Source organism: Sarcophilus harrisii, chromosome 1 (genome assembly GCF_902635505.1).
Source record: "Sarcophilus harrisii chromosome 1, mSarHar1.11, whole genome shotgun sequence".
NCBI lineage: Eukaryota > Metazoa > Chordata > Mammalia > Dasyuromorphia > Dasyuridae > Sarcophilus > Sarcophilus harrisii.
In genome coordinates, this window is record NC_045426.1 from 249,952,204 (window position 1) to 249,966,350 (window position 14,147).

The window sequence follows — 14,147 nt, forward strand, 5'->3', positions numbered from 1 at the left end:
AACAGTGGATAGAGCAATGAGCCTGGATGGAGTCAGGAAAATTTGAATTCAAATCTTACCTCAGATATTTATTAGCTCTATGACTTAACACTGATTGCTTCAGTTACTTCATCTATAAAACGAATTGGAGAAGGAAATGGCAAACCACTCCAATATCTTTGCCAAGAAAACCCCAAATGAGATCATAAAGACACAGGTCATTCAGACACTGCTGAAATGAATCAATAACAACAACTAAATGGGGATAATAACAGCATTGATCTTATAAGGTTGTTGTGAAGATCAAGTGAAATATAATACATAAATGCTTTGAAAACTTTAAAGCTCTATATAATTGATAGCTATTATTATTGTTGAGATTAAAAATTAAAGTTAGAAATATTATTGCTAATATTAAACATTTAAAAAAATACTACTAAACTTAAGAATTTGCTACTCAAAGAAATGGAAAATGAGGAGATGCCCATCACTTGGGGAATGACTGAATAAGTTGTGTATATGAAAATAATGGATATTAATCATTCTATAAAAAATGATGAACAAGTTGATTTTCGAAAGGCCTAGAAAGATTTATAGGAATTGATGCTGAATGAAAGAAGCAAAACCAGGAATACACTGTACACAATAACACCAAGAATGTGCGATGATCAACTATGAAAGGCTTGATTCTTCTCAGTGGTTCAGTGATCCAAAGCAATCCCAATAGACTTTGGACAGAAAATGCCATCTGTATCCAGAAAAAGAACTAAGGAAACTGAATATAAATCAAAATGTGCTATGTTCACTTCTTTTATTTTTGTATGTGTGTTTTTTTAATCTCTTCCATGGTTTTTCCCTTTTGCTCTGATTTTTCTCTACTAACATGATTCATAAAGCAATGTGTATTAAAAATAAATAAATTAGAAAAAATGTTTACTACTAATTTCTGATATTCTGTCTATATGTATACACAGATATACACATATACATAAATACAAACACAAGTCCCTTTATAATGAGGAGATGTCCTGTTAACATGTCCTAAAACCTAGGATCTTTCTGATATAGTATTTAAAAATCTTCAGGATAATGTCAGCTTCCCTAAACGAGTGTGGAATCTGTCTCTAAGATCCATGGACAATCCTTTTCAGGAAGCTGAGAGAAAATGGCTTGGCTGTTCATGGGCCAGGAAAGAAACAGGTAGAATATTCTGCCCTGGGCTAAGTCTACAGGAGACTAACATTATAGCACACTCCCATTTCCAATAACTTTAGAAAAGGGGAACTAAAGAATTTAGCCCAGCCGGAGTAAAGGATAATTTAATATGAGAAAACATTTGTAATTTCATCATAGCTTTCAAAATTCAAATTTCACATGTAAAACTGGAGATTTAATTAATTAAAATGGCTCAGCATGATTAAATGTGTACTGATTTAAGAGACATATTTAAACAAATTTTAAGATTCATTTACTGTTCTAAAGAGGCCCTTTTATTATTAAAAAAAAGAAAAAAGAAAATGAACAATAGTGCATACTATTTATAAGTGATATTACTGATTCGCTTACCATCATACTGCAGAAATCCATTCTCATCAATCTTGATCTCAGACTCTGGCTGGAATAAAATGAACACAAATATTAGAAGAAATATTAAATGTAGTAGAAATAATAAAAATTTAAAAATAAAAAGCATCATCATTAGCGAATGATTCTGGTGATGACTTTAAAATAAAAGAACTGATGAATTAAAAACAAAAAGCAACCAAACAGAAATGACTAATTCATAGTGTCACCTAGTGGACAATTTGCTAAATGACCTGAATCTATCCACCACAATGGGCACAATGTTTAGCAATTGCTCTCAAAATCTGATAAATACTTGAGTTGAGGCACCCTTCCCCTCAGTGAAGAGTCTAGGAAGTTTTAATGATACCTTAAAATAATCATCCTGTGAGATCACGCTGCAATTTGGGAGCTGTTTTTGGAGTTTTTTGGCCAGGGTTGTCTTCCCACCATTTGTTACACTGTATCAAAAAATTAGAAAGAAATAAAATAAAATCCACAGCAACAACAGATATTTTTGAGGAACTTATATATATATTACAACATTATTATCCTCATTCTACAAATCAGGAAACTGAGGGTAAAAATGGTTAAATGATTTGCTCATATTCTATTAGGTATCTGAAATAGAATTAGACCTCAGGTCAGATTAACTTAAGTATGGCACTCTTGCCTTCATGTCATGACAGTCTTAAAATGACACATACACACAAGCAAATAACAAATTTATTCAATAACACAATGGCTGCTATCTAAGAACATACAATAAGAGATATTTGTAGCCTGATGCTATTCTAATAAATATAACCAGATATAGTAGAAGAAGAAAACGACCATTTATAGTGGAAATGGCCAAAAAAAAAAATAGTTAAATATGGGTCAAGTACAAAGCTATCTAGCTTGGTATAAATGACCTACTGCTGTTAATATTTTTGTTCCTTCTTCATTTTCAAAGGAGACCAATGATATCATACTTGTTTGTGAACTGGATTTAAGTGAGGGAAAGTTGCAGTTATCAGCTTCATTCTTTCTTCCAGCCATCAAAGTTCAGTGGCAAGACAAAAATCACTACTGGCAATCGTCTAGACACTTTTTCAGTGTCTGATTAAACCTTAAGACCCCACAGCTCCTGCTTCAGCCTGTCTTTATAGCTGTTGAAACAAACTGTTCTCATCTGTCCAATCTGGGCATATATTCCCCTACTTCACCAATGGGGTTGAAGCCTATCAGTTAGCCTTAATCTAGTTCAGTCTGTCTGCAAAGGTCACCTTCTATTCACTCTCTATGTATTTTGTTCATATTACCTCTCCATTAGAAGGCGAGATTTTGGTGGTCAAGGGCTGTTTTTGCTCTTCTAGCTTGCAAATAGTTTCCCTACTCTCTAATTTCAGAATTGATTTCTGCCAAGGTAAAAACACTCTCCCTTGTGACCTTCATCCCTGTCTGAATTGGCCCTATTCTTACCCATAGCTGTCAGTTATTTCTTGTAACATCTTCCTCACAAACTCTTCATCTTCTTGTGTTCATGGAAACCATCGTTTCTTAGAGTGAGACTTCATCCCAAGGCACCCTCTTTAGTCTGAGCTACTCCTCTCATTCCCCTTAAAACATTGGACCACAAAACGAGGTACTGGAATACTCCATCACTAATTCATCCTTTCTCAACCACCATCACTTGACAATGTTTCCTTCTTTAAAGTTCATTCCATCTGTCTCTATCATCCTTTTCATATCCTAGTTATCATATACTGGTCCTTCAGTCATTCTGGTTTCTTTCTCTAGGATTTTAGTACCTAGTTTAGTTTTCTTTACCTCAACTCCTGATCTCATTCTTTAGAACATATTCAACTTGATATCACCTTGAACATTCTGGACTCCCAATTCATCAACTTCCTCAATTCCTATGACTTCCATCTAAACTCTTCCCTAGTTACCAACTAGAAATGTCACGTAGACCTAACCGAACTATGCCATTTCTATGTCCTTGAACTCTAAAGCTTTCCATATTTATAACATACAATCCTTCAATTTATTTTTTCTGTCTTACTCCTAAACCAAGATCTAAAACATTATCTTTTTTTTATCATTTACCATTATCTTTTTATAATTATTATTATTTTTAATAGCCTTTTATTTACAGGTTATATGCATGGGTAACTTTACAGCATTAACAATTGCCAAACCTTTTGTTCCAATTTTTCACCTCTTACCCCCCCACCCCCTCCCCCAGATGGCAGGATGACCAGTAGATGTTAAATATATTAAAATATAAATTAGATACACAATAAGTATACATGACCAAACCGTTATTTTGCTGTACAAAAAGAATCAGACTCTGAAATATCGTACAATTAGCTTGTGAAGGAAATAAAAAATGCAGGTGGGCATGAATATAGGGATTGGGAATTCAATGTAATGGTTTTTAGTCATCACCCAGAGTTCTTTCTCTGGGTGTAGCTGGTTCAGTTCATTACTGCTCCATTGGAAATGATTTGGTTGATCTCATTGCTGAGGATGGCCAGGTCCATCAGAACTGGTCATCATATAGTATTGTTGTTGAAGTATATAATGATCTCCTGGTCCTGCTCATTTCACTCAGCATCAGTTTGTGTAAGTCTCTCCAGGCCTTTCTGAAATCATCCTATTGGTCATTTCTTACAGAACAATAATATTCCATAATATTCATATACCACAATTTATTCAGCCATTCTCCAATTGATGGGCATCCATTCAGTTTCCAGTTTCTAGCCACTACAAAAAGGGCTGCCACAAACATTCGTGCACATACAGGTCCCTTTCCCTTCTTTATAATCTCTTTGGGATATAAGCCCAGCAATAACACTGCTGGATCAAAGGGTATGCACAGTTTGATAACTTTTTGAGCATAGTTCCAAACTATTCTCCAGAATGTTTGGATTCATTCACAACTCCACCAACAATGCATCAATGTCCCAGTTTTCCTGCATTCCCTCCAACAATCATCATTATTTTTTCCTGTCATCTTAGCCAATCTGACAGGTGTGTAGTGTAAACCATTATCTTTTGATAATTTTGATAACTTTGAGTTCCAGTTGTTTTTTCCATACATGTTTTCCCAATCTATCATATCTACTTTAGGTCTTACTTTTAGTTTTCATTCTTCTTCTTCTTCTTCTTCTTCTTTTTTTTTTTTTGGTACTTCCACTGTTCATACTCTGCAAATGTTTAACCCAGGATCACCCCCTGATGTGAACTGCTGTATACTGTTGAAAGAAATCATGCAACTGAATGAACTGTGTCCACATAGATTCATATTACCCAATCTCAACTGGGCTCTCCTGGATACACCATGATCCTTTTATTCTTTTCTGATGAACTCCCTATCACATTTTTCTATAATGGCTCTTCAACATCTTCTCCTCTCTATCTTTCCTCTGCCTCTCAGCTAATGAGCTTGCCTCCTACTTTGATAAACAAACTAGTTATCCACTATAAGTTCCTCATTTCTTTTACTTTAGCTTTCAGAACTCATTTTCAACCTGCTTTTTCCTTCCAAGGAAGTAGACCTTCTTCTTGACAAATTTGCCATTCTACCAATGCTCTTAAAGCCCAAACTTTCTCATCTCTTTCAGAAACTTCCCTTCATCAATCACCCCAAGATTCTTTCTCTCTGTTGCTCCAACCTTGTTTCTCTCTCTCTATCTCATCTTCCTAGTCTCCTGACTCCTTCCCAGGTAATTACAAACTTGGATCTCCTTCACTCTTAAAAGGAATCAGACTTCACTTGAATCTGCAACTCTCTCAAATTATCATCCTTTTTCTACTTCATTTTGATTGATAAACTTTAAGAGAAAGTCGTCTATATTTCCCTTTTGCATTTCTTCAATTCTCATATGCATCCCTTCTTGGCCACTTATTTTTGCACTGCTAATCCAGTACACTGCTAATCCAGTACACTATCGCCACATACAATCAACAAACTAATTAAGCCCTAGTATGTGCTGGGCATTGTGCTAAAAGCTAGAGACATTAAAAAGATAAAAGGTAGACCCTGCTCTTAATCTAATGTTCACCTGAAGTGTTAAAATAGACATATTATTATTCTCCCTTCTATCAGCTTCCTCCTACTTCAATTCATCCTTCACAAAACAGATTACATTGGATATAATCTAAAATGTATGGGTTTGAAAATGTAAGTGCCTTCTAAAAATATTTCAGTGATTCTCTTTTTCCTCTAGGATAAAATATAAATTCTTGACCATGAAACTGAAATCTCTCTACAAACCAGGTTCAATCTATAGTTTAGCCTTATTTCAAAATTCCTTTTATGCATCTTTTGTTCTGTCCAAACTGGGTTCAATTTTTCCCAAATGTAACATTCCATCTTCTGTCTTTGTGCTTTCTGATGGACTAGAATGCATTTGCTCCCTAGCATTCTCTCCTGGAAACTTTATCTTTCCTTAAGGTTCAACTCAAATGTCAATTCTTACTTTGTCTATCTTATCTTCCTGTTCCCAGTGTTCTCTCCCTCAAATTACCTGGTATCACATGTATCTGTGTAAAGAATAATATGTAAGAAGCAGCTAGATGGCATAGGGATAGAGCACCAGCCCTGAAGTCAGGAAGGACCCAAGTTCAAATCTGGCTTCACACATTTAACACTTCCTAGCTATGTCACCCTGGGCAAGTCACTTAACCCTAACTGTCTCAGCAAAAACAAAAAAAAAATTAAAAATATGTAAGCTCATTAAGGCCACTGAAAAGGTTTCATTTTTATCTCTCTATCTCCAGGGTCCAACATAGTACCTTTCACATAGTAGCTACTCAATAGGTATTTGTGGAATTCTGTGGATGAACTAAGGTGTCATTTAAGGGGAAAATTATTATTTTGACAATTAAATGATGATGGTGAATACTCATGATAAAGAGAATGACAGGAACAAAGGTGATAAGGGTGCAACATAGTATACCTATATATATAAAAAGGATAGTGGGAGAAAAAAGTAAGAAGCTAGATTAGGGTCAGATTACAAAAGGCCTGAATGTCAAACATAGAAACAGAAAATGGAAGTCACTGAATGTTTTCAAATATAATCAGGAAATATGTTTGAAAGATTAATCTGGCAGTTTGCCTTATAGGGAATTAGAGGGAATAGACTGGAAACATGGAGACCAGGTAAAAGGCTATTACAACAATCCATTTTGGAGATGATAAAGCACCTGAGCTAGAAGAGTGATAATGGAATGGAAAGGGCAAATAAGTATGAAAGACATTGCAAAGGTAGAATAGTCTAACCATGAACATTAATTGGATGTTTAGAGAAAAGCAAGAGTTCAAAGATCTTTCAGACATTAAGTTCACTTCCCACTGATTGCATGCTATAAAATATCAACAAAAATCTCTTCTAAAGAAACAACACAGTTGCTTAGACTTTCATTTAGCAATTAACACAAACGTTGAATACATATTGGGAAAATAGAAAAAAGATAACTGTGGCAAAAGAAATATGTAAATAAAAAATAAAAATTAATAAAATTTGTTAATAAGCTGGAGTGGTTGGTTCCAGTTATCTGATTTGCATACCTGTCTACTTTTGTGAAGGGTGAATTGAAGTAGGAGGAGGCTAGTGGAAGGGAAGATAATAATAAATCTATTTTATAGTTGAAGTGAACATTAGATTGCAAACTCTTTAAAGGCAGGATCTACTTGTCTTTTTTATGTCTCCAGAATTTAGCATGGTGCCTGACACATACTAAGACTTAATAAATGTTTATCAATTATGGCGATGGTACCATGAACTAGATTGGCGACCAAAAAAGAACTGAAATCGTTTCTAGAGTCATTATATATCTAAAACTGGAAATTACACAGAGGGAGAGATAAAGCTCTTTCCTCTAAGTTCCCAAGATGATCCTTAAAGCTAGAAGAATATGAAAAATCACCATGAATTGAAAGAATTGCTAATTGTTCAGAATATCACTTCTAAAGCTAGATTTTTTAAAAACTCTTCCAGTCTTCCTTCTAGACCCTTTTAGCTTCTGTGATCTACCTTCTCGCTGATATTTTTAGTCATCCAATTTTAATTTTAGTCATTCAATCCCTTGTGCTTCAGATGTCTACCTGTCTAGGTGGCTTCTAGGAGCTCCACAATTTTGTATGTTCTAGTTGAAACTATTTCTAGTCATATGAAAAGATGCTCCAAGTTATTATTAATCAGAGAAATGAAAATTGAGACAACTCTGAGATACCACTACACACCTCTCAGATTGGCTAGGATGACAGAAAAGATAATGCTGAATGTTGGAAGGGATGTGGGAAAACTGGGACACTGATACATTGTCGGTGGAATTGTGAATACATTCAGCCATTCTGGAGAGCAATTTGGAACTATGCTCAAAAAGTTATCAAACTGTACATACCCTTTGATTCAGCAGTGTTACTGCTGGGCTTATATCCCAAAAAGATCTTAAAGAAGGGAAAGGGGCCTGTATGTGCAAAAATGTTTGTGGCAGCCCTCTTTGTAGTGGCTAGAAACTGGAAACTGAGTGGATGCCCATCAATTGGAGAATGACTGAATAAATTGTGGTATATGAATATTATGGAATATTATTATTCTGTAAGAAATGACCAACAGGAAGATTTCAGAAAGGCCTGGAGAGACTTATATGAACTGATGCTAAGTGAAATGAGCAGGACCAGGAGATCATTATATACTTCAGCAACAATACTATATGATGATCAGTTCTGATGGACGTGGCTCTCTTAAACAATGAGATGAACCAACCCAGTTCCATTTATTCAATAATAAATGGAACCAGCTACACCCAGTGAAAGAACTCTGGGAAATGAGTGTGAACCACTACATAGCATTTCCAATCCCTGTTTTTGTTCGCTTGCATTTTTGATTTCCTTCTCAGGTTAATTCTACCTTATTTCAAAGTCCATTTCTTCTTGTGCAGCAAAATAACTATATGAATATGTATACATATATTCTATTTAACATATACTTTAACATATTTAACATATATTGGTCTACCTGCCATTTGGGGGAAGGAGGGGAAAAGTTGGAACAGAAGATTTTGCAAGGGTCAATGCTGAAAAATTTCCCATGCATATATCTTATAAATAAAAAGCTATTAAAAAAATGTGTGTTCTATTCAAGGTCCACCCTTCCTGGACTATGCTCTTGTCCTTAAAAATCATCCCACTTTCCCCACCTCCACACCACCTGTGAAAACTATTCTCTCAGCTAGCTGTCCAGAGGAAAGCAATCTGATAGCTACTTACCCACTAATTCCAACGACAAATGCTTTCATAGTGTACTTTCAAATTATTTCCACGTTCTAAAATTTAAAGAAAAAATACATTGATAAAGGAGAATTTCACAGAAATAAAACAGTCACAAGATAAAATGAGCTAAATTTATAATACTCATGTAAGGATTTTCAAACTTATTGACTACTCAGCTGACATTAAAAATAGGTTGTCATCTTTGATATACTTCAGTGCTGTGGGCTAACAACTAATGGGGATTAAGGCAATTCAAATTAACCAATTCCGTAAATCATTTATGTAATTCACTTATTAATTTTTAAAATTCCCATGATGTATGCAGGGCTCAAAACAAATGATTTTTTTTTTTTTTTTAATATCCAGGCCACTTTTTTTCTCTCATCAAAGACAGTTGAGGGTCGCTATGATTTAAGCACATTTTTTTGTTTGTTTTTTGAGATTGGAGATCTGGAGGCTGGGACATCAGTAAGGAAGATAATGCTGGCTCTTTTTCTATTTGGGCCAGTTTGCCTTTCCTTGGGCAACTCCAGTTACCCTAGCTTTAGCACATTAGTGTGGAACTTATTGCAGACACTTGATTGATTTAGACCACTATAGCTTAGACCTCTGGAGATCAAGTGATCCATCAGCCTCAACCTCACTGGTAGCAAGGAGTTCAGTTATTTCAGGAAACCAGTCTAACCTGGCCAATTTATTCAACCAAGTAACTACTGTACTAGGTGGAAGAATGTTAGGAGATTATTCCTTCTTTTTCTACAGCCTGATTCCCCCCACTATATGGTTATTGTTGTCAATCAGCAAGTAGATAGTAAGTTCTTACAGGATATGCCAGTCAGGCACAATGCTAAGAGCCGAGTCCCTCCTCAAAGTACCTTATCTTATGGGAGAGAAAACAGACAAATCGTTTTGTTCATAAAATAGATCTAAGGTAATTTTAGAGGGAAGGTACTAGCAATGTGGAAACTATGATTTGAGCTTCATCTTAAAGGAAATTAGGAGTTGGAGGTGAGATAGAGAATTATAGGCAGAGAGAATGAGAAAAGTAGGAAGTAAAGAAGTTGTGCAGGTCTTAAGTGCCAAAGGACGTTATACTTGGTTCTTCTTCAGCTCTACCTTTTAGGATCTGTAGCTTCATTTAAATATTAATTTAGGGTCCACCTTCAATGGAAAGCCCTTTTTGATTCTCCTAGGTAGAAGAGCCCTTTCGTTTTTCAAATGATTTTGTTTTAATTCATCTGAGTTATATCCATTAGGGACAGGGGATACTTCATATTTTACTGCTATATCCCTGGTGCTTTGTACATAAGGAGATGTTTAATAGAAGCTTATTGAATTAGAATCATTTATTTAGTGATTTCAAGTATGTATATATGTATGTAAACTTTTTATTATTTGTGTTCTATTTGTGTATTCTGCATACATGTGTAGAACTGGCCAAATCTATACCTCACAGATGTAGAATATGTTCTGATTTGAGGGGAGCAGGGATGATCTGTCTTATCTGTATACTACTGTCTGTATTCACACCATTAGACTTATTTTTTTGGGTTAAACATTACCATCTTTCTAGGGTTTTTTTAAAATTCAGATTTCCTGTGAAAGAGTGACAGTGAGTCCACTAACTTTTTAGCGATTTAATTATTTTCCAGATGCTGAGGGAGAAGCCCCCAAAGAACAAAAAGGATGAAAGATCAGGAAAAGGGCTAAAGATAACTTCCTAGACTGTCCTGGTATGCTGTTTCAGTCAGAGAAAAGAAATCCAAGAGAATACTAAAAAGCTATGTTTTCTTTAGTCATCAAAATTTTCAGAAATCTTTATGCCAACTTTTCTGAAGTTATGATTCTTAAATACTGTTTTCATTTATTCAATTTCAGGGCCTTCTCAAAGAGTTGTTCTATTGTATGTGCCTATTATACACCATTATGTGCTTATACATATATTAATGTATAAACAAGAATGACAAGCAAACAACCATACAAGAATCTAAAAGGAATTTAATTTTGAGAATTAAATTTTTTAACATTCCTTTAAGATAGCCAGAGATACAGTGGGATGCCAAGAACATCCCTGGGAGAAATAAACCATTCACATCTTCCTGGGAAATGGAGACCTGATCTAGGTAATTAGTGTATCATTAGGTCTTAAATACTTTTGATGAGATGGAATTCTAATTAGGAATATCCCCAAATACTCCTCTAATGCCTTAGCGTCTAAGGCATTGCTTAATGTTAAAAGAGCCAGGTAGAGTCAGAAAGGAAAGACCTTTTTGAGAGAGGAAAATTGAACCAGGTATGTACTTGCATGCATTAAATAATAATATTAGTAGAAAGAACAAAAAAAAAAGTTAAGAGCTATTCTCTTACTGTCCTTGGTAGCATCTAACTGCCCCATGAGTTCAAAATTAGCTATAGTAAATTTATAGCACCCATGAGAATTGAAGGATTTTGTATACAGCTAATTATTGTTTCTCCTTCGATCTCAAAGATGACCATGGCATTAGGGAAGTGATGTGAGGGACAGCTGAGAAGTGGATGAACTGATGATGATCTTGGAGGAGTCACAGAGAACAGAATCTAGTAATCAATATATTCTTGTCCTGATTTTTATTATTTGTTTTCTTTTATAATTTGTATTTTTGTATAATATTTGTATTATATTTTCAGGATACATGTATAATACTGGGTAGACAATATACTCTAATTTGAGAGAAGTAGGGACTTTCTTTTGCTGCCCAAACACGGCCCTTATTTGTATTTCACTGCTTATAATGTCACCATTAAAGACTGGTATTACAGTATTAAAAAAAGGCAAAGGTTGTTTCACTTTTAAGAATCTCTGAACTCAGTCAATTAGTCAATAAATATTAATTAAGCATCTATTATGTACCAGGCATCTTGTTAAGGACTGGGAATACAAAGAAAGGTAAAAGAATCCCTGAACTCAAGGAACTCACAGCCTAATAAGTGAGACAATTAATTACAAAGTATACATAGGAAACTGTAAGCTTATGTCCTTAATAATAAATTCCAACAAAATTTTAGAAAAAATATTAACTGTATAATTTGTGAATACAGGAAACAGCTGCCTTGTAGTGAATCAGTGAGAGAAACAGGGTTTGAATTTTGACATTATCATCATTTCTTGGTTGTATGATCATGGTCAAGTTGTTTAATTTTGTTCTGCACTATATATACATATGTGTGTGTATGTATGTATATACACATACACACACATACATATACATGTCACTTAATTTCTATTATATACAGTACACTGGAGGACTGGAAATAAGACATTCCATCGTTGACCATCCTCCTGGTGGCTCTCCTGCCTCCTCCACTCCTCCACTAAGATCAAGTCTGGGTCAGACTGTGACAGACAGACTATGAAGGAGACAATAAAGACTTTAGACTATTCCTGTCCATCCTCATGGTGACTATCCTGCTGAGACCAAGGTTTCTCTAGAGGTCCTCCAAAAAGCTAGCCCAAACATTACATTTAATAAAGGAAAAAAAAAAAAAAGATAATGGGATAATTTGCCATTTCCTTCTCCAGCTCATTTTACAGAGGAGGAAACTGAGGCAAAAATGAGTGACTTCCTCATGCCCAGCACTATGGTACCACCTAGCTGTTATATTATGTTTATATTATTTACTATATTATTGTTATATTATATCATATTATATTGTTATATTACATTATAATATGTTATGTAATATTATATTATAAAGCTACTTTGACCTAATCACTGCTTCTCTCACCTGACACTCAATCTCCCAGCAGTGCTTTTGCCCATGCTGCTCCATTTCTAGAATGGTCTCTTTCCTTATTTCTACCTCTCAGTTTTTTTAGCTTCCTTCAAGATCTGGCTCAAACCCCACTTTATGTTTCAGGCTTTTTCCAGTATTTCCTTCTCTGTGCCCTCTCAGATACCTTCCTTCAAGATAACATATATAAATAGTTATTTTTACTTGGAGACTATTGTATTCTTGGGGGCAGAGCAGTTTTGTTTTTTCTTTGTATGCCTAGTGTTTAGTAAAATGCTGGGCCCATAGCAAGGACTAAATAAATGTTGATTGTCAAAATATCTTCATTTCATTTCTTTTAAACAAAATTATAAGATTTGCTTCAATATTTTGATGGATCAATGATCTTTTTGCTATGGGTGCTCCCTTTATTTGAGGAGATCCCAAACCGTCTGCTGCTTGTCACCTGGAAGACTTTTGTCCATGTACTTTCATGAATTCTCCTCAAAAAGAGATTTTTATCTTCTAATACTGCACACATACCCATGGCACATGAGCTGTAGTCACCATGTCCACCTTTTGTTCCCTTCACACATAATTCTAAGAGCAGCAATGAAGGTAACTTGCAATCTACTCATACTCAACATGAACTTCTTTGTTGCCCTTTGGGTAACTTGCAATTTTAATTCTTTGTGGTGTTGCATGACTTGTAGTCATATTGTACCATCAGAGCAATAATGGAATATCATCTCACAACTATCAGAAATTACAAATGCTGGAGGGAATGAGAGAAATTAAGTACACTAATGTATCATTGGTGGAGTAATGAGCTGGTCCAACCATTATGGAAAACAATTTGAAACTATGTCCAAATGGTTATAAAATTGTCCTTATTCTTTGACCCAGTAATATCACGACTAGATCTGTGTTCCAAAGAGACGAAAGAAAGAGGAAAAGAAACTACATATAAAAATATTTATAGTAACTCCTTTTGTGGAGGCAAAGAATTGAAAAGGGAAGGAATGCCATTCAATTAGGGAATGGCTGAACAAATTGTGGCATAAAATTGTGATGGAATATTATTGTGACAAATTGGAATGATGAGAAGGGCGATTTCAAATGACATGGGAACTACAATATGAACAAATGTGAAATGAAGTAACAATAGGGAGATCATTGTGTACAATAACAGCAATGCTGTGGTGATAAGCTGTGAAAGACTTGGCTACTCAGATCAATATAATAATACAAGATTGTTCCAAAAGACATATGATGAAAAAATGCCATTCACTTCCAGAAAGAGAACTGATGAACTGAATGTAAACTGAAGTATAACTTTCTCTCTTTATTTTTCTTGATTTAAAAAAATTGCTAATATGGAAATATAATTGGATATTAATGCAACTATTGTTAAATGTTTCAAAGAATTTTGAACAAATTTTACTTATGTATAGAAGCATTTCACTAGAGCAGTTTTCAACATGAAATTTTACTCCTTTCCTTACGTGCCATCAAATTACAAGCACACTGAGATCTTTTATTTTCCATACCATTCAATCAAATGTGCCTGTAATGATATATATAT

The 14,147-nt window shown here is 34.7% G+C and overlaps 1 protein-coding gene across 1 annotated transcript in view; it reads right to left on the reverse strand.

Moving 5' to 3' along the window:
* The window catches only part of NMRK1 (nicotinamide riboside kinase 1), a 33,550-nt gene that overhangs the window by 17,571 nt on the left and 1,832 nt on the right, over positions 1 to 14,147 (reverse strand). Inside the window, exons 2-4 of the mRNA XM_012542880.3 lie at positions 8,810 to 8,865; positions 1,913 to 2,003; positions 1,546 to 1,594 (exon numbers count right to left, since the gene is read on the reverse strand). Of these exons, the coding sequence (XP_012398334.1) occupies positions 1,546 to 1,594; positions 1,913 to 2,003; positions 8,810 to 8,838 (169 nt within the window). The 5' untranslated portion in view covers positions 8,839 to 8,865. The remainder of the gene's footprint in view (positions 1 to 1,545; positions 1,595 to 1,912; positions 2,004 to 8,809; positions 8,866 to 14,147) is intronic.